The sequence below is a fragment of the Elephantulus edwardii genome, unplaced genomic scaffold (assembly GCF_000299155.1).
Source record: "Elephantulus edwardii isolate Elephantulus edwardi_28Jun2011 unplaced genomic scaffold, EleEdw1.0 scaffold00029, whole genome shotgun sequence".
Taxonomy (NCBI): Eukaryota; Metazoa; Chordata; class Mammalia; order Macroscelidea; family Macroscelididae; genus Elephantulus; species Elephantulus edwardii.
Genome location: NW_006399779.1, coordinates 12,881,716 through 12,908,824, shown reverse-complemented (window position 1 = coordinate 12,908,824; position 27,109 = coordinate 12,881,716). Strand labels below are relative to the sequence as shown.

At 44.9% G+C, this 27,109-nt stretch overlaps 1 protein-coding gene across 2 annotated transcripts in view; it reads left to right on the top strand.

The window, feature by feature from the left end:
* Positions 1-2,435: 2,435 nt before the first annotated feature.
* ELF5 (E74-like factor 5 (ets domain transcription factor)) overlaps positions 2,436-27,109 on the top strand; it is a 42,333-nt gene continuing 17,659 nt past the window's right edge. The window contains exons 1-2 of one of the 2 annotated variants that reach the window (XM_006883748.1): positions 2,436-2,566; positions 14,518-14,642. In XM_006883748.1, the coding sequence (XP_006883810.1) occupies positions 14,522-14,642 (121 nt within the window). In that variant the 5' untranslated portion in view covers positions 2,436-2,566; positions 14,518-14,521. The remainder of the gene's footprint in view (positions 2,567-14,517; positions 14,643-27,109) is intronic. The other variant, XM_006883747.1, reaches the window with a different exon arrangement.

Here is a 27,109-nt window from a genome sequence, read left to right as displayed (position 1 = left end):
TCGAGGACATGGTGTATGGGACTATCACAGTCTCCTGGAAGCCGAGGAGGAAGAGGAGAGATCACACAATTTTAGAGCTGAAAGGAATTTCAAAAACCATGTAATCCCGTTATTTACAAGCTCTTTTAACTGCAGATTCTTTTGTTCAAATGAAATTTTACCCAGAAGGTTTATGTAAAAGCTGAAATGGACTTATGAATCAAGGGGAGGAGTCTAGCGCCTAACCCCAATCCCCCACTAGGGCCCCAACTGCCCCACTGAGGACTCAGCCCTGGAGATCCTCGGGGTGCAATCTGGACACCACTATTTTAATTCCATCTCCTTTCATCTCGTTTCTATTCTCCTTTCAAACCCAGAGAAGCTACCTGGCTTGCCTGAGATCACACAGCAAAGGCAGCAAAGACAGTTCCCTTATCTTCAACAATTTTTCCATGATGACACTGCCGGTGCTCTAATGAACTGCCTTTTGTTCCTTCAAAGGAGAAGTCTGTTTGTATTTGTATGTTTGTACACATGCCCAGTGTTCTCCGGAAAACTTAACCAACCAGTCCCTGTCCTCACGCTAAAGCTCAGAGTGTGTCGTTTGCACTCAAAGTCTCAACTGCCCGGGAGAATTGTGAGAGCAGGGCTAAAAGCATAAAGTTATCAATGCTGCTCCGTAGTTGGTTTGGGTCACTGTACACCAAACGCTAAATCAGTTCACGTTTCTGCTCTTCATGAGGAAACACAAGCAGTCTCCCACTCACAAAGATCTGACTTATATAAACTCATAGTTACAAATGAACCCCCATAAAGTCTACCTTGTCGAAAATTTGAGATATGTGCTATGATTCATTAAATAAATGGACACTTGTTTGTGATGTGCATCAACACATTATTTTTATCCCTTATGTTACTATGTAGCAATAAAGTTAAAGCAATTTCCACCTATCTGGAAGCCGACAGTTATTAAAATGAGCAAAGGAAAAGACAACATGAAATGAATGAATAATCAGACATTGTTTTGTAATGAATGTTACGGAACAAAATGTGCATGGGTGATTGAGAAAACAATATGCTTTATAAACTTTCACTCTAATTACAAAAATTTTTGAAAGTTATTTGTAATATTATATATTATAGTTATATATGTAAAAGGGTACACTATATTCCATATACTAAGACACAAATCGTACTTAGCTTTTCTGATTTAGAGTACAAATCCAACGTAAAGGTAGACGTGGGAACAGACTCATTCATGATCTGGTGACTGCCGGTACTACACAAAGGGTAGATCTCAGTGAGGAGGGGAAAGCTGGAGCCCACAAAAGAACCACTGTCGTTTCTGCTCGTGTCGTGGTGTTGTAACAGTGCTCATTGCTGATCCTCCAGTGAGTTTTCAGAGGCAGTAAATCACACAGGAGGAAACTGCCGCTCCTTGCATGCCTTTGGGATTGCAGTGCAGATTCTTATCACTTGGCTCCCTGGACAAGGTACTGGCCCACTAAGCCACTCCGTAAGTCCATCTGTAAAACGGACAAGAGAGAGAAATACTGGGCAGCTCCTTACATGCAAAGACATTAGAAGTCAGGTTAATGTGTGCTGTGCTCACAGTCAGTGCTTTACAGGTTCCCTTCACCTGGTCAGAAGGAGGAGGGTTGCAAGAAGTTTGGATTTATATCTTCTATCAATTATAAAACCTTGTCATCACAACAGCCAACGGCGTCTCCCAGATGCTGGCCATGCATAAGCCAGGTGCCCTCTGGTGCCTGGAATTTGTTACACTATGTGTGTCAGAGTGGTAGTAGCTTTATACTGTTTTCAAATGGCTTATTCTTTTCCCCAGAAGTAAATCACCAGGCCTTTCTTCCAATGCACCTCTGGGCAGACTTGAACCTCCAACTTTTCAGTTAGCAGTCAAGCACATTATCTGTCAACCACGTAAAGGAGCACTCTCATTTCTATTCAGCCAGTGAGGTTCAGATAACCTATTCGTGCAATTTGACACAGTGTGAAAAACGCCAGGCCAGGGATCAGAATGCAAAGCCATCTATCTAGCTGCAAAACTCAGGTTCTAACCACTGTCCGATACTGCCTGTCCTCCTGGACACAGGGAAAGAGGGGCAATGACATGATAGATGAGAGGGCAGAACCTGGCCAGCTCAGGAGGGAGCAGAGACGAGCAGGAGGGAGGGTCAGATTTCCAAATTACTCCTTGCAGCAGCGCCCAGAACATTTCCCTAGCAAACGCACAACCCCGCAAAACTCCCAGGGGCAAACATTCCCGGACTTGTTTACTGAGCTCCTTGGGCCAGGGGTGGTGAACAAGGCACAAAGCAGGATAAAGGTAAACTTTCTGCAAGGGAGCGCCATTCCCCCCCTCCTAGGAGCTGTGCCACACTGTATGTCACCGTCATCAAAGGGGCTGTGCATAAACCTGAAAAACCAAACGGACCTGTCTGTAGGTGTTACTTATATCACAAGGCTACAGGTGCCTTTATTTCCACTGTAGCCGGTGCTGCGGGGAGCGCCTGCCTTCTCTTGCCTTGAGAGCCTCCTCTTTGGACCTAGCCACCGCTGTCCTCACGTAAGCCCCTTTACTTTGCTCTTTTGGATGGATTTTCGGGGTGTCTGGGCCCAGAGGCTCAGGCTGGGCCTTGGGGCTGAGTGTCTGGTCTGTCCCCAGCTGCAGAACCACAGCCCTTCCTCTGCTTCCTTCAGGCACTGGCCTCCGGGGAGCTGTCTGTCTTGGATTTAATGCTTGCCTGGGAGAAACATTTCTCGTCTTCTCAGGCTGCTGTAGCCACCCACCCCCGTGCTCACCAGTCCCCACTCCTTGAGGGCCGCTTGACCGAAGCAGGGGGAGTGCTGGAAGCGAATGCGTGCAGGCGCTCTGTCCTTCCAGCCTGCCTGAGGACAGGAAGCTGGATTCTGCACCCACATTTTTAAAAATCTACTTAAATGAACACCCATCAATCACTCCCTGGATTAACTCCTTCTTTTGCAGTCGCTTGTGTTGGTATCCGTTTGGTACAGAGCATAGAGCTGCCATATAGGTTAAGGCATTTCCCCCCCCCCCCGCCCCAGGAATTCATGTGTACAGAATAGCTTAAAAGAAACTCCTTTTTGCCCTCGCACGCAACCTCGGACTAGAACCCTTGCAATAAAGCGCTAGTTAGGGGTGTCCACTGTTTTCTTGTCTGACTGCTGCAGGGCAAGGGGTTCCCAGGGGTTCGCCCCCTGCTGGCAGCAAGCGGTAGCACGTGCTCCCTTCGGACCCCACATTAGGACGCAGTGGTAATTTTACAAGCCCTGGAAAGGGTATCAGGGATCATTGGGTGTAATCTCTTCATTTTGCGGATGAGGAACCTGAGGTCCAGAAAGATTAAGTTATTAAGGAGGCGGCTTAGTATTTCAGTCTGTAGTAAACCCAGGGAGGGGATCGTTGCCCCTTTGAGTAACAGCTTAATTATTTTGTCCTCATATTTTCTGTGAGAAAGTTTTTCATGATTCAAGGTATTCCTTCAGGAGTTCCCACATTGTGAAGACCTTATCTCACCAGTGTTGTATAAATTGCCGATGACTGGGGTTTGTTTGTTGTGGGGATTCCCCCCCCCTTTTCTGGGACACGAATTAGCATATGGTGTGCCCTGTCCTTTGCACATAGTGCCTAATTATATTGAACCATCAGGATGTCCTGAGAACTGTGCTTTAAAAATTCCCACCTTACAGATGAGAAAACTGAACCTTAGAGAGGATTGTGAATGTTATAGGCCGTATCTTGTGAGCAGAATAAAATCAACAGCATTTCCACAGGCTTAACAGCAAAAGATTTGCCCCGTGTCACTTGCTTCATGGGTAGAAAGATGCCTGGTGGCACAGTGAGTAAGTGCCTGGCTGCTGAGCAAAAGGTCTTTGGCCCCAATCTCCCGGCCATTGCATAATGGGAGAAAAGTGATCAATGGCCTCCAGAGCCCATGGTACAGTTCTACTCTGTCTTACAGGTCTCTGTCAGGCTTGACTTCATGGCAGTGTTTTTAAGGGGTAGGGGGTGTCTAATATACAGCTCAGGGGATATCATGTTTAACTGCTCAGCGTTTAATGAAAGAGCTGATCGTTTGAATTCAACAGCCACTAGCCACTCCATAGAAGAAGGATGAGATCAGTGTCCATAAAAATTTACAGCCTCGGAAACACTTTGGGCAATTTTCCTTTGCCCTCAAGGGTCTCTGAGTCAGACCTGACTCAATGGAAATAATATGAGTAGAATGTGCATATGTGTGTATAATCTAGAGTGCTGGTGGTGCAGTGGTTAAGTGTTCAGTTTTTAATCAAAAGGTTAGTGATTGTAACCCGCCAGCCACTCCACAGAAGCAAGGTGAAGCCATCTGCTCCTGTGACGATGTACAGCCTCGAAAACCTGGGGCAGATCTGCTCTCTCCTAGTGGGTCCCGTGAGTCGAGATGGATTTGATGTCGGTGCATGTGGTGTATAATCTGGAAGGAGCCCAAGTGGTCCGGTGATGAAGCTCCCAGCCGCTAACAGAAAGGACAGCCTTTTAAGCCCACTGGCCACTCCATGGGACAAAGAGGTGGCAGTGTGCTTCTGTAAAGGTCACAATCTCTAGAACCTTACAGAGCAGTTAGTTCTACACTGTCCTGTAGGGTCACTGTGAGTTGGGATTGAGTTTAGTCTGTGTGTGTCTAATCTAGTTCCAATCCGGGAGCTCTGGTGGCCTAGTCCATAGGGAGTTGTGGTGCTAACCTAAAGCGAGCCCCTTTCTGATGGTTCAAATCCACCAGCAACTCCACAAGGAAAAGGTGGGCAATCTCCTCTCATGAGATTTATAGCTTCAGAAACCCGGTAGAGGGTCTGCTGCAGGTTGATTCCAATTCAACGGCAGTGAGTTTGGGTTGGATTCCAGAGCCCAAGCCCACGAGGAGCTCTCGATGGCGCACCCTCTCCAAGGCTTTGTGGCTCCTTCAGGAAAAAACAGCTAAACACAAACAAATGAACAGGACTCCCAGAGCAAGCTTGGAGAAAAAGAGGACTCGCTTGACAAGGCCTCAGTGAGGCTGTTCCCACAGCGGCCTTGGTTTCTCTCAGAAGGACAAACACTTGAGCGCCCAACCCACAATCCTTTAACAACAAGTGTTGAAATGCTGCCGTGGGCTTTCCCCAGTACTCCTTCTTAAAGAGATCCAAAGGGAAAGGAACAGACCCTGTCCTGCCTACATGGCTCGGGACCACATGGACACTCCAGTGTTGGGGCAGCAGGATGTCTTCTCCCAGGACTGCTGGCCTGGGAGGCCCTGGACGGACTTTCTTGGCCCCTTTTTCCATGGTCTGCAACCTCACCATCTTGTTCTGACCGGTGATGTTTTGGTGCATGAACAGCCAATGTGTAGATGCTTCATTAGGTGGATTTTTGGTCACATGCCCAGAGTGAAGTTGATGATCCCCGCCAGGGTCAGGCAGGAATTTTCCTCCTCTGGTAAACTGGCCAAGGCTGGGTGCTTTGCTCCTTCCCTTCTGTCTGGAAGGCTGAGCAGATACTTCCTTACTCGGGCCATGGGCAGTGCACCTGGGACTGCTGCTTCTGACTCCTGTGGGTGCAAGAAGCCCATGGGCCTGCCCCTCTGACCGGGGGGACGCCTCCTGGTGCACGCTCGGTGGGTGAGCTGGCTCTGAGTGGGGTGACGAAGCCACCGGAGGCCTCCGGAGACCTCAGCTGTCCATGCCATCGCTGTCACGCTCCCAAAAGGTATCTGCAGCCAGTCTTTCTCATGGACGGAACCCACCAGATTCCTCCTCATTATGTTAATCATATGTGATCCTTTCCTACTTGTTGTTGTTATGTACTATAGGGAGCTGGAAAGCTAGCTACACTGGGGGGGGGTTGTGCAGGGGGAGAGGAATGATCCCAATAGCCATGTTGATGGACAGTGAGCAAAGGTCCAGAGTGTTTAGTCGGCCTGGCTAGCCCAAGCAAAGAATGCCCAGAGACCACCGCTCTCCCCAAACTCTCCCACCCTATGGAATAGAGGGTAATTGACATAGGATGGAAGAAACAAGGGAACCGGGGAGATTTTTCCAAAGCTGGAAGTTTAATCTGTGTGTGTTTGCTATTGTTGTTAAGTACTGTCAAACCAGAACCGATGCACAGCTGACCCTCCAGGGGGTTTTCAGAGACAGTAAATCACACGGGAGGAGATTGTCTATCTTTCTCCTGTGGAGCAGCTGGTGGATTTGAACAGTAGGCGTTTGGGTTGGCACCACAACCCCTACCACTAAACCACCAGAGCGCCTTTTGCATGTTTAGCGACTGGATTTTTTTTTTTTTCACTCCGGTTTGGTGAACACACTTGTCCATATCTGTAACAAGAACTTCTCTCTCTCTCTCTCTCTCTCTCTCTCTCTCTGTGTGTGTGTGTGTGTGTGTGTGTGTGTGTGTGTGAGTGTATGTGAGATCCCAGCCCATGGGATGACCGTCTAGTCCATCCGGTCAGTGTTGTCTCCTAGTACCTGAAAAAACTGAGGCTGGGAGACGTACACAAGTCAGAACTAATGACACCCAGCCCAGGGCTCTTCCCATGACGACAAGCCAAGTAAATACATTCCCGTGAAGTTGGAACCAATGCATAGCTGAGCCTCCAGCGGGTCTTAGAGGCTGTAAAATCTCACAGGAGGCGATTACTTTTCTCTACCGGATCCCCTGATGGATTGAAACCACCAGAGAAGGTACAGTCTCTGGTAGTCAGTGCAATTCTGTGGGCACCACTGGAGCCTCAATGAACACTGAAAAGTGTGACTAGGGCCTCAGGCCCAGGACCTTGGCTGGATGTCCCCTTCATGTCCTGCTGCTGCCTTTTGTCTGACCCTGCACTTCTCCAGTTTTTAGAGTCCCCGGGTGGCCTAAACACGTAAGGGCTCAGCCACTAACCAAAAGATTGGTGGTTTCTATGTACCCAGAAGTGCCTCACAAGAAAGCCGTGGTGATCCACATCTAAAGGATTGCAGCCACTGAGAACTCTGATACACCTGAGGCTGCCATCATTGAAATCAACTGCATGGCAGCTAGTTTGTTTTGTTTAAGAAAACTGTTTGGATATTTTGTTCTAATTATCCTTCTCTTCAAAATGTTAACACCATTTCATCGCCATGGAGTCAGAACTGATCCATAGCTGACCCTCCAGCAGATTTCTGAAGCTGTAAATTGCATGGAAGGAGTTTGCCCATCTTCCTCTCTCAGGACTGCTGGGGGATTCGAACCACTAGAGGGGTGTTGCCTTTGCGTTAGCAGCACATCTCCCTATGACCTATGCCACCAGAGTTCCCCTATTAATGCCACAAATATTACAATATGGCCATTGATGTGCCATGACCCATGTAATATCTAAGATTTTATTCTTCCCCAGGACCAATTTTTGCCCTCTTCTTGATAGTACTGATTCTAGTAATAATGCATGGCTTAACTTTAAGCCAGTGCCTTCATATCGCGAGGTTATAAATCACCTCAAAAAGGGGGAGCCCCAAACAGCAGCTTTCCACCACGTATCCTGCTCAGTCTGCATTAAAGAAATCTTTAAGAGCTAAAATGTCAATTATTGCAAAGACCTTTAAGAGTCTAAAGAATAGAAACTGCGGCTCAGAGAGCTGACTTTATTCCTCAGTCCTCTGGCCTCCTATATTCTGGTTAAGTGGCCGACGTCTTTTGTGGGGAGCCCCAAGTGAATAATATCCCCTTCTGCTGCAATAGCAGCTGAAGAAAAGAAGCCCTTGGATTTTATAAAAGACATTTTCCAAAGAACAAGAAATAATTACAGATGGGAACTAACCCGTTGTACACCCTAGAAAGCCCTTTAAGAAAACTTAATGGATATAATTTGCCGTAGAAGGAATTACCAAAGGGAATCAGATCCGGTGTTCAGGAGGGCACTGGGGAGATTGCAGGTCTAGTGGAGGGCAGGGGTGTCTAGAGAGAAGAAAATAACCCACAAGGAAGGAAAAGACCCTGCTGCTCAAAGCTGGTGCTCATTTTTATATGATCAGATTCTGTTTATCAAAGGGTTTCCAGAGCTGCTGTCAGGCAGGCACCAATGAGGAGAGCTCATTCCTGTCAAATTGCCCATTTTGGAGACTTTTGTTGACACTAAAGATGTGGGAAGGCTCTCCTGTTTTCTTCCCTTTGGGATCTACATCTCATTTTTCTAAGACCATCAAAGGAAAGTTGTGTCAGAAAACCTACCATCTTCTTCCTAGATTTTCTGAGCCTTCTGATTCAGAGAAGGACCAGGGACATATTGACTCTTAGAAGAGCTTCTCAGTAGTCTGGTCTAGGAAGCAGAAGTCGCTGTGGGCTCCAGGGGCCCTTCCCTCCCTCATCACTGCCAGCCCACATCCCTCGTCATCTCACCTCCTGCTTGGGATATAAAACCTTCCGATCTGTGGGAAAATCAGCATCCAGACCTAGGCAGCCCTGACCTCTGGCTGATACCGCTCCCAGCTCCCAGGGGAGATCCAAGACCATGATAACCTGCTGGGTGTTAACCCTCTCAGGGTTTCAGGAAGGAGATTTGCTACTGAAGTCTGGTAATTCTCAGAGAATAGCTCAGGAAGAATGAATAATTTTGAGGATTCAAATTTGGATGTGTAGCTATGTTGGGGGTGCACTTTTAATGCAGGCCTGGTGAGGAGGTTGATGGTGAAAACATACCTTCAAGGACCATTATGGATTCACAAACACCCCAATGACATCAGTTAACCAAAGACATTGGTCTTTGATTCTCAAATCACACAATCTTGGCCACTGTTAGTATTGATGTCATTTGATCACTAACTTGTCTGTAACAGGTCTGTGGGTAGATGTGACTGGCAGTGTTTTTAAGAAGGGAAGCACATGGGCCAAGAGTCTCAGAATGTGCACAGTTAATATGATTCAACTGCTAACCAAATGGCGTGGAAAAGGCCTGGCGATCTGTTTTCAAAAAGCAGCCATTGAAAACCACCTGGAGCATGAGTCTACCCTGACACACACAGGGTGACCACCGTCAGAGCTGGCTCGATGGCGGCTTGTTCGCTGTCCCTTAGCTCTGCGGTCTACTGTCTATGGGACCCTGAGAAAGTTACACAAGTTCCTCGGGCCTTCGCTTCCTCAGCTGTAAAATAGCAGGTGTGAGGGTGGACTCAGCTTCTCCCAGCATATAGCACCCACACCACTGATGGTACTCACGATGAACCTGGTTAAGAACTGGAAACTTTTTCTTTAAAAGTCCAGACAGTGAATGTTTGGTACTTGTGAATTAAAAGGCAAAAATCAAGGATGCATATATACATATACACACACACACACACACTCTGGTGGCTTAGAGTAAGGGGTTGCCAACCCAAAGGGGTTCAAATTCACCCACTGTTCTATGGGAAAAAGATGAGTGTGTGTGTGTGTGTGTGTGTGTGTGTGTGTGTGTGTATACTCATTATATATATGTATGTATTTATATATAGTTGTTTTGTGCCATCAAGCTGACTGAAACTCATAGCAACCCTATGTACAACAGCCCTAAACCCTGCTCTATCCTGTGCCAATCTTATTGTCTCTGACACACCTACCTCCATTACCCCGGTCACTGATTCAATCCATCTCATTGAGTATCTTCCTCTCTGGTGCTGTCCCTCCACCCTCCCAAGTATGACATCCCTCTCAAAAGACTGGTCCCTCCTTGCAACATGTCCAAAGAATGTCAGACGAAGCTTCAGAATCCTTGCCTCCAAGGAGCACCCTGGTTCCACCCTCTCCAGGATGAACCTGTGTGTTCTCCCAGAAGTCCATGGTGTATTCAATACTCTTCTCCAGCACCACAGCTCGAAGGCATCAATTCTTCGTCTATCATTCTTAGTCATTTTCCAGCTTTCTGACACATAGCAAGTATATATATAATTGTCATCCAGCGGGATGAACTCCTAGCAAACCTGCACTGGGTTCCTGAGGCTATAAATTGCATGAGATTGCATAGGAAGTGATTGCTCATCTTTATCCCAAGAACAGTTGGTGTATTCAAATCACCAGAGTGGTGTGGCCTTTCCGTTAGCAGTGCAACTCCCTATGGGCTACTCTGCCAAGCTTGCTAATTTTTAGATAGATAGATAGATAATAGATGATAAATAGATAGATAGATAATCACTCACATTCGTTGCCTTCAACTTGGAACCTACTCATAGTTTCATAGCTTCAGAAGATTTCTGAGGCTGTCAATCTCACAGGATATTGCCCATCTTGGTGCATTCAAATCTGCAGAAACGTAATGATTAAAAGTTTAAAATTGTTTTTAACTTGGGACTGCACATAAAACAGATTTGGCCCATAGGTTGTAGTTTGATGAACCTTGATTTAGATGAAACATGTATTAAACAAGTTTTGTGTAAATTCTTTTTTCCTATACTCTTTTTTTTTTAAAATTCATTTTAATGAATGTTTACAGAGACTTCGGGTTTCCATTCACTCATTGTTGCACTTATCTCCCTGCCCACCCCTCCCCCCCAATATGTTCTTCTCTTTGAAAAGTGAAAGGAAAATTATTTCATTGTTATACAATCCCTCCCCCCAAGTCCACTCCACTGTGCAGCCTTCATTCTGGACTTACGTCATGACAATAATAACTAATCACATATCCCTTTTAAACAGTCTCTCACTCACCTTTTGCAATGCTGTTTACATTATTTATCGCCTCTTTCTCAGTCTCCTCTCAAGCCAGACGTCAGTCCCATTTTACAACAGTGGCACTATACAATATTTGTCCTCTTGTGACTGAGATATTTCACTCAGAATAATATCCTCCAGGGTCACTCATTTAGTATAATATTTCATGAGTTCCTTGTTTTTCAGTGCTGCATAGTATTCCATTGTGTGAATATACCAGAGCTGCTCTATTCATTCATTTATTGATGGGCACTTGGGTTATTTACAACTCTTTAATATTGTGAACAAAGAAGCAATAAAAATAGGTGTCCATATATCTGCTTGAGTGGTGGTTATGATTTCTTTAGGGTATGTTCCCAGTAGTGGAATTGCTGGGCCAAATGGTATTTCTATTTGCAACTTTTTGAGAAAGTGCCATACTGCCTTCCATAGTGGTTGTATCATTTTACACTCTCACCAACAGTGAATAAGAATTCCAGTTTCTCCACAACCTCGCCAGTATTTGGTGTTTGCTGTTCTGTTAAATTGTGCTATTCTTACTGGGGTGAGAGGATATCTCATAGTTGTTTTGATTTGCATCTCTCTTAGAGCTAGGGATTTTGAACATTTCTTCATATGTTTTTTGGTCATCTAAATGTCTTCTTTGGTGAAGTGTCTATTCATATCCTGTGCCCATTTTTCAATTGGATTATTTACCTTTAACTTGTTGTGGTGCTCAAGCATTTTATACATTATAGATCACTTGTCTGGCATGTCATTAACCAGGTTTTTTTTTTTTCTCAGTCTGTGGCTTCCTTTTTTACCCTGTTGGAGTTTTTGGATGTATATAGGGATTTGATTCTTAGAAGGTCCCATTCATCTATTTTATCCTTTCCTGGTTGTAGATTTTTCAGGACTATTTATGTTGAGCATTAGGACTTCTAGAGTTCTTCCAAGCTTTTCTTTAATGAAGTTTATAGTCCTTGGTTTTAGTCCTAGGTCCATGACCCATTTTGAGTTGGTTTCAGTATATGGAGTGAGGTGTGGATCTTGCTTGAGTTTTTTACAGATAGTTTCCAATTTTGCCAGCACCATTTGTTAAAATGTTTAAATTCTTATGTGTTTATTTTATGCATGTTAGAAGAATACTTTTCATTTACAATAGTATCATAGTGTCCTTTTCAATAAGTGTTCATTCTGGAGAGGGTGAAGCCAGGCTACTCCTTGGAGGCAAGGATTCTGAAGCTTTATTTGACATACTTTGGACATGTTGCAAGGAGGGGCCAGTCCTTGGAGAGGGAAGTCATGCTTGGGAGGGTGGAGGGACAGTTCAAGAGAGGAAAACCTTCAATGAAATGGATTGATTCCATGACTGGGGTAATAAGGATAGGTCTGCCAGAGACAATGAGATTGGCACAGGACAGAGCAGGGTTTAGGGCTGTGGTACATAGGGTCACTATGAGTCACAAGCACATAACAACAACAACATTTACGTTAAAGCAAAAATGTAATTGCTTTTCTAAAAGTATATGTTAAGGGAAGAACAAAGCTTTATAGTATGTGATTTTTTTTTAATTTTATTATTTTTTGTGCATTGTACCAGTCGGATCTGACTGGTACAGGAGGAGATTGTCCCTCCTTCTCCAACAGAGAATCTGGTGGATTCGAACCAGGCACATCTGGGATTGCAGTACAGCTTCTTGCCACTAGGCCACCAGAGTTCCCTTTATAGTGTGTGATTTAGATGAACCTTATCAACATGATAAGCAAATGCCTCCTGACTATCTTAGAATCCCATGCTTTTATCATCCTCAGTCTGGAGTCTCTGGGTGGTGCAAATGTCTAATGGGCTTAAGCTTACCCAGAAGCTCCTCAAAAGAAATCTACTTCCATTTCTGAAAAACCAGCCACTGAAAATTCTGCAGAGCACAGTTCTACTCTGATACGCAAAGGGTTGGCATGGTTTGGAATCAACTAGCCAAATGATTACATTTTCTAGTAATTCCAACACCCAAATTCTTACAGGCATTGATGGTTAGTTCATAGGATATGCACTGCTAACCCAAAGGCCTCTCTGGGGGTTCAAACCCGCTAGCATCTCCATGGGGGGGAAATGGGCAATCTCCTCCCGTGCTATTTACAGCCTCAGAAACACAATAGAAGGAAGAGATAAGTGGGTTCTGACTCCGGCACAGTGAGTGAGTGAGTGACCCACATTCTCATCTTTTCTCTGATGCTTACTAGCTGTCTGATCTCGAGACATCATAGCCCTATTTGGTTTTTGCAAAACGGAGATCTAGACATCCCCTGGAGGAGGGTCAGCTATGGATCGGTTCTGATTCAACAGCACACAACAGCAACAAGAGCAATCTTGATATATTACTGTAAGACTCAAAAGAAATAAATGGAATGAACATATTTTTCAGCCCACAAAACACAGGCTAATTGTTTTCAAAATTAAGTAAATAGGAGAAATAGCAAAGAAGTTGTTTGGCAATGAAATAGGTATGGGCCAGAATGAGTATGGGTTCCAATCTCTTCTGTCCTCTTTCCTTTCCCTGCCTGACATCTTGCCCTGATGTTTTCCCTTTGCCAGTGAGTTCAGGAAATGATAAGAATCATAGACTCTGAAAACAGAAAAACCTCAGCTGCCACTCAAACCCTACCATTCACCAGGGAGATTGGACGGCTGTTACGTGGAATCTGGGCACCTCCGCACCTTGTAAAACAAGACCACACAGTGCCTGTCTCAGAACTGCTGTTCTCAGAAGACTGGGAATAGTGAACATAAAGTGCTCAAGTAATTGGTTTGGATCCCAAAATAGTGTGCAATTAATTTTGTTCTCATAAGTTCTCTCTCTTATCCAAAACCTTACACTCAAATATGTTACAAAGCTCAGAATTCTTCAGGAATGAGGAGAGTGACAGGCACCGTGTAAACATGCCACAGAACCCAGAATATACTCACAGAATCTAGGACAGATCCAACACATTAATGTTTCTGTGATGTGTCCTGTGACTAATCATTAAACGGAACAGATAAAATTGTATTTAGCCTCATCTGAATTCAAGACTTACTTTTTTTCCCTGGGCAATAAATTTGTACCAAACACATTCTATCTGTGTCTCTTTTTCTCTCTGTGTGCATGTTTCTCTCTGTCTCTGTTTCTCTCCCCCCCCATGTGTCTCTCTCTTTATCTCTCTGTTTCTCTGTGTATCTGTCTCTTTCTCCCCCCCCCCTGTTTTTTAGCTTTCTGATTTTAGAATTGTGAATAAGAGTTTTCAATAAATAATAATTCGTATCTGCTTTCCAAATCACATTGTTAGACATTATAAGCCGGAGTTCAGTGGTCAGGTGTGATTGAAAATGAAAGACGCAATATGTGTGAATATGTATAAGTAGTGGGAGGCTTGGGCCTTACATCCCAGATCTGCCACTTCCAAGCTATGTACTGAGGCCAGTGTGTCTTAATTGCTCTGGGCCTCAGTCCTCTCATCTCTAAAGTGAATGTAGAGTGCACAGCTCACAGGATGTGGCAAAGATTCAGTGAAGTCACACATGGACAGCACGGAGAAGGAAGCCTGGTTCCTATGTGTTTTGCTGTTTTATGAAAAGAAACCTTGATGGTGTTTACATGCAGAACGTCAGTGGTTCAAACCTACTTGTTTCTCCAAGAAAGGAAAACAGACAGCCTCCTGCCATAAAAACCCTGAGTGTCACTTGAAGTCAGAATTGACTCAATGACAGTGGTCTGGGTGCTTATGAACAGCTAAGGATTGTGCTGCAGAAAGTTCTTCTCAGTGTTGGTTTCTGGGAGTCCATCGCCCTGAGCTTCCTAACGGCCTCTTTTTTTGCTATGCAGGGTGATGTTGGACTCAGTGACACACAGCACCTTCCTGCCCAGCGCCTCCTTCTGCGACCCCCTGATGTCGTGGACAGATCTGTTCAGCAACGAAGAGTATTACCCTACCTTTGAACATCAAACAGGTGCGTCCGTCCAGCGAAGGCCCTCTGAGGAGAGCTGGGACGAGCCCAGGCAGGTGGGGGTGCTGGCCTCACTCAGACAAGGCAGGCTCTGCAAAGCGCAGCTGTTCCTCAGTGTTTCGGATAAACTCTTGGCAGGGTTGAGCCAGTGAGAGGGCAGCCTCTGCAGAAGGGCCAGCACAGAACCCTCCTGCCAACCTCTTTGGGGTCTCAGGCCACTTTGCTAAGCTCTCAGAGCCTCATTTTACTAAGAGGTGAAATGAGATAATATGCCAATCTTTCAAGGTCCCTGTTGGTGGTGGTGTGCACCACTGAGCTGGAACAGACCCATAGCTGACCTCCCAGCAGGTTTTCAGAGGCGGTAAATCACACAGGAAGAGATTGTTCATCCCTCTCCCAGGGAGGAGCTGGCGGATTTGAACCACTTGCCTTTGGGATTGCACTGCAGTTTCTTACCACTGGGCCACTAGATGATGAAAATTGTTAAGCACTCAACCCAGATGTGCCTCAACAGAGAGGCATAATAGTCTATTTTTGAAAGGTCACAGCCTTAAAAATCCCATGAAGTAATATTACTTTGAACCATGAGGTCACCATATTTGGAATCTAAACAACATCAGCTACAACAGCTTGGGCTATAATGATGTTTAATTCATGTACTGAGAAGAAAGCCCTTAGCCCAGAGCATGGAACACTGTGAGTGATTTATTACTAGCACTTAAGGAGCATGAGCTGTGTACCAGATGTATGCTAAGTACTCGTCTCACCCTTATCAAAGCTCCATGACAAGAGGACAAAGATTAGCCCCATTTTATTGATGAAGACACTGAGGTACAGACTTCAGTGGAGGGAGGTTAAGCCACTCCCTCAAGATCACATGGTTGGTTAGGCTCTAGGTCAAGTTGAAGGAGCCCACTGGCATAGTAATTAGATGCTTGGCTGCTGGTGAAAAGGTCATCAGTCCTAACCTACCAGCCACTCAGGGAGAAAAATGGGGCAGTCTGCTTCTGTAAAGATTCACAGCTTTGGAAACCCTTTGGAGAAGTTCCCCTCTGCCCTACAGACTCATTATGACTTGTAATCCATTTCTCTCTCATCAATAATGGAGCTCTCGTAGCCTGTTGGTTAGAGAGTCGCACTGCCAACCCAAAGGCAGGTGGTTCAAATCAATTAGCTGCTGTGAAGGAGAAAATTGGACAGTCTCCTTCCATGCAATTTACCACCTCTGAAAACACACTGGAGAGTCAGCTACAAGTTGGTTCTGACTCAAGGGCACTAAGTTTGAATTTTGTATTTGTTTAATCAGCAGTAGATAAGGTAAGCTAACTTTGACACCTGTCCTCCTGACAATCAGTCTATGTGGTTGTCCTGCGAATGAATAAGCAGTCCACTTAGAGATACTAATATTGTTGTTCTCTGAACTTCTATATTCTCATCTTTAAAGCACCATGATGATAAGGATGTGACAATGAAGTCAAAGTGTAGAAAATGCACATTGTTGTTGTGGACCGTTGGGCTGGAACCAGCCCAGAGATGACCCTCCAGCAGGTTTTGAGAGGCAGTTACTCTCACAGGAGGAGATTGCCCATCCTTCTCCTGTGAGCACTTCATGCCTTTGCGATTGCAGTGCAGTTCCTTACCATTAGGCCACCAGAGCTATGGCCTGACACAAAGCCAGTGCTCAATACCCGTCAGCCACCTTCCTGTCCCCAGGGCCTCCCTCCCCTCTCTTCCTGCTCTCTCTAGATCATTCTCTCTTCCTGAGAAAGAAGATGGTACCTTGTGCAAAGACCATAGGCTAGTTGAACTTTGCCCCAGAATCCCTCTGCGGGTCTCTCTCCTCATGGTGTCTGGTGACTGGACAGCATGGTAAACCGGCCTATGGCTAGGCCTGAAAGGTGAAAACCCCCAGGTGGGGAACAAGGGCTAATCAAGCTATCCTCCACTCACAGTCTTAACCCTGCATGAGTCCACAAGCCGGTCACAGGCAAACAGTTTCAAGAGAGGCCAAAACTCTGAGGATATGTGGTTATGACCAAGAAGAGCCTCACAGACAGATTAGAGATCATTGCCCACCTAACTATCTGCTATCTGGACAACCACACACACACAGGACGTCTTCCACCCACCGAGAGGACCCAGATATTGCACTTGGACTTAAGTTATGCAGATATGTGTCACAATTCTTCAGTGGGCCGAAGAAGTACCTCACTTTCCAGAAATATTAGAGAGAGTACTCTTCTCCTCACTTTTTCTTGGTGGTTTTACTTGGGCCCCATCAAGTCTATTCTAATTCAGAATGGCCCTGTAGGACAAAGTAAAATACCCTATAGATTTCCCAAAGTTGTAACCTTTATGGGAACAGACTGCCACATCGTTCTCTCAAGGAACCACGGGAGGGTTTGAACCACTGGCCTTTCAGTTAGCAACCAAGAGCACAGATATTGTCCTACAGGGCCCCTTCACTATTCGGTGGTGGTGGTGGTGGTGGTGGTTGCGTATCATTGAGTTAGAACCATCCCATGGCTGACCCTCCCACAGGTTTTCAGAGGCAGTAAACCACATGGGAGGAGATTGCTCATCTTTCTCACGTGGAGCAGCTGGTGGATTCAAACCATATACCTTTGTGTTGGCAGTGCATTTCCTTCCCATTAAGCCAGCAGACCTCCCTTCCCTATTTAGTTAGGAGGCTAAATATAAAGAAAGAAAAGACTTCAGTATCCCCTCTCCTCCATCTGTGTGTCCCAAGATAGCAGGACCCGGTTCTCTGACATCTCTCCCCTGATATCAAAAAGGTCAGGTGTCTTCTAACCTACACCTGCCTTCCTGGAAATCTCTTTCTTCCATTTTTGGCGGGGCGGGGAGGGGGGCAGTTGGAGCATCGGAAAGAACAGATTATCTCCACCACTGGCCTCCTGCCACGTCCCAGCAGTGAGCAGAAGGTTCTGTAGTTGTCAAGGGCTGAGGGTATAAAGCAGGCATATAAGCAGAAAGTCTGGCTTTGATACCCCTGGCGTCTCAGTTTCCTCATCTGTAAAATTAAACTGATAAGAATGCCTACCTCAGAGAGTTATCAGGAGGATGAAATGAGTTAATATAAATGAAGAACTAACATAAATTAAGTGAAGAGTTTGGACATTACCTGGTATATAGCAAATATGCCTAAGTATTCATTAAAAATGGTTCACAGACATAATCACCAATAGGAATGCCACTGTAGTTTAAAACTCCAACAAAGCATTACAGATATAAACATCACTTTCTCCATTCAAGGTGTCCACAGTTCCATTTCTGTAATGAGGAGTTTGGATCAGTTCATTTCTAGGATTTTTTCCAGAAGCCTCTCTGATTCTAGCCAACCCTTGTGAGGGCAGAAACTCCCAGCAAGGCTTGAGGCCAATTAAAATAAAATCTCCTCTGAGAGATTTCAGGTTCCAAACATTTTCTTAGGGACAAGTCAGGCTCTTGGCCTACCATCTGCCTGTTGTAGATTTCTGAAGAAGCTATGTGTATCTGAAGGTCAAGACTTCTAAAGGTCAAGACTGCACATGACAGGTCAGTCTCTCAGAGCTGGCCGGGCACATCTATGATGTGTGAAGTAACAGGCACACTTCCAGACGTGGACTGCAAACTCCCTGTGTCTGCCAACTGGTACCCTCTAAGACCTCTGCTGACAGGTTCAGCTTCGCCTCAGGAAACTCCATTTTGGACTTAGGGCCACTACCTCAGGGTCGGCCCCAGTGAAAGCTTCCTGTTAGAGTCAGCTCAAGGGCTGGTGTGGCCACTTTGCAGCCATGTGACCGCAGATAAGTTTTTGCTTTGTTGTTTCCCTAATATATCCAAGATGTAGTTCTTTCTTGAGTTGAAAAGACGTCCCTCTAGAAGTGGGGGACTAAACTTGATTTCACAAAGATAAAATATTTTGCTGTTACGTGTGCTCCATCAGAACTTAACTGACAGCTGACTGTCCAGTGGGTTTTCAGAGGTTGTAAACTTCGTGGGAGGAAATGGCCCATCTTTCTGCCTTTGAGTAGCTGGTGGAATATGAACTAAGTGCCTCTGAGTTGGCAACTCAATTACTTACCTCTAGGCCACCAGAGCTCTCTAGTATCAAGTGTTCAGCAAAGAGCTTTGTTCTGGCTAGAAGCCCACCCACCTTGCAGTTTCCATTAGGTGTGGAATTTAGCTTTTTCTCTCTTCATTTATTCCTGCCCCCTTGAACTAAAACTTAATATCAACCACTTAATATTAATTTTTGACAGTAGAGATACTTCAAGATACAATGGGAAGGGGGAAAGAAATGACACACCCATCAGATAAAGCACATTAACCAAAGGGCAAGGAGAGATACTTAAGCAGCTTAGAATAACCAACTATTGTCCAAAATATTTCAAGAGGCATTAGCAAAGTCTTGCTGAGCCTGTGTCCTCCGACTGTTAACAACACAGACAGTTCTCTTTGAAGCAGGCCTTCTCCTAGGTTCCAGAGCAGTCTAGGCACTAAACAGTCGCAGGTTGCAAAACACTCTAGAATCTCATTAACTTTTCCTGGCCTTCCTTTTAGTTGTTTCAAAAGAAAGAAGTAGAAATACTGGAAGATTGGTCAGAGTGGAGTGGCTGCATATTTTTGCAGGCTATGATTATTTTCAAAGGTTAGTTCTCCAGTCAAATTTTCACTAGGCAGCCACGTGACACGTCATTGGTCTGCTGACGTCATTGCTGCTGCCTAGAGTTCCACCCAGAAGCTGCACGTCTGCACACCTGTGTGCCCACACACGCGCTCATATGTGCACGACCGCACGTCTCCACACCACCCCCACATGGAGTGCCTTGTCTCTTTTTTTCCTGCAACAGAGGTTTCTAGGTTGGGATATCTCTAAGTGTTCCTGTTAAATCGTTCAGGGCCGTCATAGGAGGAGGCAGGAGTGACAACTGAAAAGGTTGAACTCCAGCCCTCCACCCTCAGGTAGGCCTCCTCCGTCTTTCTCCTGGAGGCAAAACCTGATACCACAAGGGTGATGAATGTTTGGCCATGGGTGCTAGTATATACTGATATGATCCACGCCTAGCTCTGTCCACTTGTTCACTACGTGCCCTTGAAAAGGGATATAACCCCTGTGTACCTCAGTTTCCTCAACTGTAACATGGCCAACATAACAGATGACTTCATAGAAATATGTTGAGGATAACATCGGAAAATATAAAGCATTTAAGCATGAAATCTGGCACAGACTATGCTCGATACATATAGCAACTCTTATTATATCGGGAGACCTGGTGTCGTAGAGTGTAACATGTTGGACTGAAGGGTCGGCAGTTCAAATCCACCAGCTGTTCCTCAGGAGTAGATGGGCAATTTTCTCATGTGATAATTTATAGCTTCAGAGACCCAGTGGAGAGTAGTTATGAGACATTCCGCGGATGTGACTTTTCCAACAAAGCTTCATTGAAGAAAAGGCCCTTTAAAAGTGTTTAAAAAAAGGGGAAAAGCCTGCTGATCTTGGGAATTATTATCCAGAAGATCAGGGAAAAGCGTTCGGTTCCCCTGCGGACTTTTCTAAACAAGAGTCACATGCTGGGTATGAACATCTGAGGGCAGGTGCAGAGGAGAGTCAGAATTTCTCAATCACAATGAGATAAAGAAAGATCTAATCACGTGGAAGTCTGAGGAGAGGCCTGTGGCTGCAATCGCGTTCCAAGACACCTCAGGGGGAGACCTCACCCTCACCTCTAGCCATCTGCAGCCTCCCCTACGTGCCTGAGCCTCTGGCCACCATGGCTGCAGGAAGGCCAGCTGTCCTGTCCCCTTCCGTCTCTGCTCTCAGGGGGGCCACATCACATCAGACACCCAGTCAGCCCTGCTCTTTTCTCCATCCAGTTTCCTACACTGCTCTCGGTTTCCATTGCGTGATCTGAATCATTCCACAAGCTTGGAAGGAAAGCCAAGAAAGACTATTGGATGAGGCCCGACCAACTCCGGGAGGAAACCTAGAAGCAATTTATCATTTTAGGTTTTCCCTCATAAAGTTTTTCCTGTCCGGGACAAAGCTGCAATTGACAGTGCCTTGTGCAACCAGGTATACTGACCAGCTCTCTTAAGTGCTGCCCCAGGCAAAAAACTTTCCCAACTCCCTATGCTAATAAATCATGCTAATTATGGTCCAATGCTGTCTAACTGGGGCCTCCTCTGACCCAGACTGTCTGCCTCCTTCTAGCCAAGATTTGGACTCGCTTTGTTCTGGTTTTCCTTGGCCAGACGGCCCCAACAGGGAAGGCCTCCTTTCCCTAGGAATAAAATAGTCTTAAAATCACAGATAATAACAGGTGACTTATAGGAATGTTTACTGTCTTCCAGACACAGGGATATACACTTTATGAGCCTCATTCATTTCCTTTTCATAGCAAACTTCCTAAGCAGTGTGGTCACTGATATTAGGTGCCATCAACTTGACCCTAGCTCACACAAACAACCCTATAAACAACATATCAAACCCTTGCCCTATCCTGCGCAATTTTCATGATCTTTCTGATGCTCAAACCTGTTGTTGACAAGGTTAGGATTTTTTTTCCCCCCAAGGACTACCCCCACACACACCTGCCACTTACATGCTCAAAATATGTGAGACCAAATTTCACCATCTTTACCTCCAAGGAGTTCCCTGGCTGCCCTTTCTCCAGAATAGATTTGTTTGTTCTTTTGACTGCTCATGAGATACTCACTAATCTTTGCCAGCATCATAGTTCAATTCTTCTTCCATCTTCCATATTCATTATCCAACTTCCACATGCATATGAAGCAACTGAAAACATCACATCTTGAGTCAGGCATGCCTCAGTCTTTAAACTGCCATCCTTGCTCTCGGCACCTTACAGAGGGCCTGAAGGGGCAGCAGATATACCTAATGCAACACATATCCTTATTTCTTGAGTGCTGCTACCATAAATGGTGATTGTGGATCCAAATGAAATGAAACCTCTGATGACATCTGAGCAGTGGGTACTATTATTATTGTGTCTGTTTTACAGACAAGAGAAACTGAGGTCCAGAAAAGTTAGGAAGCTATCCAGTTAAAGACCTCAGATTCAAAATCAAGAAAATCGAAGTCTATTACTTAAACTCAGTTAGACTACCAATGCTTATATTCCCTTCCAATGGAAGTTTCTTTTGCATCAGGAGGACAGTGGACGGTAGGACTGAATTCTTGTAGCTGGCACCTTCCTCTAGCTTTGCAAACTCTCTCTTGATGATTCCCTGTCAGCAGAGAAAAAAGAGCAAGTTCTCATGCAGAGAATCTAAGGTCATAACTAAAAATTTGAAGCTCAAACTCCATTTGTAATCCACCAATCTTGCATTCTAAAGTGTATCTGTTTTGCTGTAACAGAAAAATCTAAGTTTCCCCTCAAAGCCTTGCCACAAATGGGCCCAAAGGAAAGAAGTCGTTTGGACTTCAGAATGTGTAAGAAAGGCCTTAAGGGTGGCAGCCTAGTTGGAAGTCCTTTTTTTTTTTCAAGAGTCTTTTGCATAAGATTGAGAAAATATTCACTGTTTTAACAAAGACTGGAAGTGGGTGATTAAAGCTTGCACTCCTGAACTTTCTACTATAGATGAATAGTGATTGTCTCATGCTTCAGCTATCTGGGTACAGCCTCTGCCCGACATCCAGTTCCAGCGTGACTGGTGTGTGTCTTGATCTTCAAACATTTTATAAAGCTGCCCAGACCTGTATCCTCATCTTCTGAACAGAAGATAGCACTGAAGCATCTGACTTATGCTGCCCATACAAAGACAAATGAGCTGTGTTTCTATAGAATTTCCTCCCTTTACATGAATAAAACAAGCCCAAAGCTTTGCAAAGAAACAAAACTGCTGGTTTACATACATGAAGAACCTATTGCCATTAAAATGGAGGTTTAAAACTGGGAAGTAGCCCCATTATTGACAAGTGTAAATAAATGGTGCCTACTTATGCTATCAAGCCAAAGGTGGGTGATTTTAATCTGCAGCCCTCAGGCCTGGTCTTAATTGTTTTTGGTCAAACATTCTTCTAAGTGGTATAGCACTGGTCTGTCCGTTTGCTGTACAGAGGTAACTCACGGTTGCTGTGACAATGATGTGTCAAATTTTATAATGATTATTCATGGTGGACGGTGTTTGGTAGAGCTTTCCAAGTAAAATAAGCTTGGAAGCAGGAGTGACATTCTGAAATAGCTCGCCTCCAGAAACCCTATGAACATGGAGAAACAATGAAAGTTATACAAGTTTTCAAGTCTTTCATGGCTACGACTCGACAGCACTTAACAACAGCAACAACAACAATGAACATTTATTACATGCCCAAGGAGTCTTGGTGATGTAGTGCATAATGTGCCAGTCTGCTAATCAAAAGGTCAACAGTTTGAATCTACCAGCCACTCCAAGGGAGAAAAATGGGCAATCTCCTTCTATAATGATTTACAGCCTCGGAAATGCTATCCATGGAGGGTAGCTAAGAGTTCAAAATAATTCAACGGAAATTGTTTGGGTTTGGTTTACTACATTCCCAGTTTTATTCTAAATCTTTGCCAGGTGCTAATTCTGGTTTAGTGGGTAAGGAATTACACTGCCAACCCACAGAGAGCTGGTTCAAATCCACCAGTTGTTCCCATGTGAGTTCTAGCCTCTGAAAATCCACTGGAAAGTGGGGTATGAGTCAGTTCTGACTCCACATCAGGGCGAGAAAGAGAGAGAATTTCCTTCTGTCTTTTAATGGCACAGTGAAACTGGGATTATTCTTTCTAATGTGCAAATAATTTCCAAGGCAGCTAGGTCACTACTTTGAACTTTTGGGGAGAATTAAAAATACAGAAACTTCAATTCCAAGTTCTATAACAGTGAGATTCAAGGCCATTCAGGAGTGAAGAAACGGGCAATGTCTAGGACCTCCACTTAGACTCCCAGCAAAGCAGCTCTGTTTTTTTTCTTGTTCTATTTTAATCTGAAGAAATTTTTTAAAAAAAATTTAAAGCTTTCACACATTCACTCTCAATAATAATCTCAAAAAAACTATCCAAAAGTGTGTGTGGAGTGCAGCCCATGGGAGAGTTTTTGTATCAAACCTCAAAGTTTTTTCTAAAAGTTTACTAAAATTTTAGTCCATTTTTAGCCAGCCCTAAAAAAATAAAAATCAAATTTATGATCTCTTTTACAAAGTTCTGGGCCTAACAATGCACACATACCCCTATCCCACCCCCAACCCCCACCCCACATGGCAATGGGCAGCTAGTCTTGGACAGTAGCCGTCCACCTTGACATGGACATTCTAGCCCCAACACCCCTAGTCCCCAGGGTCATCTACAGGAACCAATGTTACCTGTTGACCCTGTGAACACATGAATGCACCCACCCAGCTCTACCAGCTAAAGCGCCTGTTTCGAAAGTAAATGCATCCTATGTTATAGCATCACCTGTGTGGATTCTCATAGAGCTTCTATAAATTCTCCACAGCTCTCCAACTCTTCTTTCTAATACAGCTGGCCTTAGAATGAGTGTCTTGACCTACTTCAGACTTCAAAGGGGCAGGCAACCCTGCTGCTTAATAGTGGCCTCTGAACTGGCTTAAGCCTACCAGGCCAGGATACCATCTCCACCTTGGCAGAAGGGCCTCATAGCTCAGCTTCTGCAAAACTTTCAGATAATTTTATAAATGCATTAAAGGAAACGCTTTACGTTTCCAGACAATACAATCTATTTAAGAAAATCTTGTCCACAAATCTATTACCTCTTCTTCATTTGTCCTGAATTCATCTCTTCCAAATATTAAAAAGAGTCTTCTTCATCTCATTCGCTGGGGTTGTAAACATCATCATTCCTGATTTTTCAAACCTAGTTGCTACTAGTATCCTGGGTTACAGCATTGCTCTGCCTTCATCCAAATCTCTTTTTAAGTCAGTCTTGAAGATGTCTGCCCAACTTGGTTCTTCTTAACCAAGAAGACTGAGTGATGTGCAATCAAAAGATTGTTTGCAGCCTGTCTCCCTACCTGACTTATCTGTGTGACCTTAGACAAATCATATAACCATTCAGAACTTACCTCATCTGTAACGTGAAGATAACTAATCAGCCTTCTGGTCAGTTCTTTCTACTCACTGAGCACCTGTCATACTCACTGAGCACTGTAGCTTGGTTCTAAGCAATTTCATTCAGGGTGAGCAAAGCAGAGCAGTAGCCTAGCCTCAGGGAGCTCATAGGCTGAACAGGAGCGGTCATGGTCCTTCCTGAAAAGATATTTATTGGAGAACAAATTGGAGAAGACATTTATTCTGAGAAAAAGTGAGGGAACTATGGCCTTGAGGATGGCAAGAATTAGAAGAAGGCAAATGTGACCCCCACCTCCTAACAAAAGAAAGGCTCTGGGAGAAGACAAAATCCTGAGGGAAAGATAGTATGTGTGGCAGGGTTACAAGAAGCAACAGGGAGAGTGGAGAGGGGTGGAGGGGTAGGAAGAACCAGGCCCCAACAGCCTTCCTCACTAGCTTGTTAGGAGGACCAGAATCAGGACTGTGGCAACACACCACTACTGAGACCACGTCAAGGACTCTGGTCACATTACTCCCCTTGTCTCTGAGAATGGCCATTTTCCGTTCAGCTCTGGGGGCTGTGGGCAGGGCTTTCCTGTTGAGGAAGGAGGGCTGCCCTTGGCTCTGGCTCCTGCTTCCCTCCAGAGGCCAGAGCTGCACACAAAGCTGGCTCTGTGAGTGAGCTTCAAAGGAGAGGGCTGAGGAAACAGAACCCTGCCAGCAACACCTTCCTAGTGTCAGTGCACACTCCCCACCCGGGCATTTCTCTGAATCTGTAAGGCCCTCTTGGCTTTCAGAAACAATATGGCCCTCTTCAAATGCCAAAGAAAATAACAAGGGGGTGGAAGTGGTTGGGAGAGAGGGTGGGGAAAGGAGACTTGGTGATGCCTTTCCATGAAAAAGAATCAACTGTGTCCTCTGACTCGCCCTCACTGATAGCCATCTCTGTCAGGGCCGGCTCAGGACCATGGCTGAAGAATTTCAAGGCTCATAAATATCGCTCATCAGAATACCAGGAAAGGCAAGGCCTTTTAGGTTCACTCAAGGCAGAAATGAAACCACAGAACCAGCATGAGAAAAACCATCCAACTTTTCTTGAAGACTTTGTTTTCCACAAGCTCGGGGGTGATGGGGCGGGGGGGGCAGGGATGGTGCCTGGTGGTTTAGTGATAAAGCATTTCACTGCCAACCCAAAGGCACACTGTTTGAATTCACCAGTTGCTCTGTGATAGAAAGATGGATAATCTCCTGTGTGATTTATCGCCTCAGAAAGCCTGCTGGAGGGTCAGCTATGAGTTGGCTCTGACTCACAGCACACAACCACAACAATAAGTAGACAGGGGCCTCTAGCCAGTGGTCAGTGAGCAAGAGAGGCATCTGAGAAGAGGCCCTTGCTCTCTTCACCCACAGGATACCCATTGTTATCAAGTCAGTTCTCTTTTTTTATTAGGTTTAATTATTTTATTTAGTTGTTAAATAGCTATTATATAATATATATATTTTTTATTATTAATTTCCATGAACATTTACAGAGACTTTGGATTTCCATTCATTCATTGTTGCACTTTTCTCCCCGCTCACTCCTCCCCCGAGTACACGCCCCTCTTTGAAAAGTAAAAGAAAAATTCTTTCATTGTTTTACAAGTTAGTTCTCTTTCTGAAGCTATATATCCCTATGGGAGAGACTGATCATCTTTCTCCATGGAGCCACTGGTGGATTCGAACCACCAACCTTAGGTTAGCAGCCTAGCACATAACACATGACTCCACCAACTTAACTCATTGCTGCCAACTCAAAACCAATTCATAGCTGATCCTCTGTTGTGTTTCTAAGGCTACAAATTGCATAGAAGGTCATTCACCTTCCTCCTTTGGAGGCCCAGGCAGATTTGAACCTCCAAAGGGGCGTGGCTTTGAGTTGGCAGCACAACTCCACGTGGGCTATAGCTATACCACTGGAGGTCTAATCTGGAGAATGCTCCTTCAAAGCAAGCACGATGAGACCTCGTCTCACAAACTTTGGACATTTTATCAGGAATCCTTGGAGAGGGCATCATGTTTGGTAGAGGATATGCAAAAACATAGTGGATGCAATGGTGGGATTAAGCCTAGCAAGAATTGTGAGGCTGGCTCAGGACCTGGCACTGTTTCGTTCTACGGCCTGAAAGATAGAGTTGCCAAGAGTTGGAGCCTATGGATTCTCTGGTGCCTAACAACAATCTCTGGTTATGTTTCCCTTGGTCCATTCCACACAGGGAAGAGAGAGTGCTTGGGAGCAGTCTGCGTTTTCATGCAGCCTCAGTGTTCTCAGTGGTGACATAGCTCAGTCCTATCCGTTGGAGTTGGATTGTTGGGAGGGTTTGAGAAACTCTAGATGACATATGTAAATAAAGACAATAACACAGATGGCACACA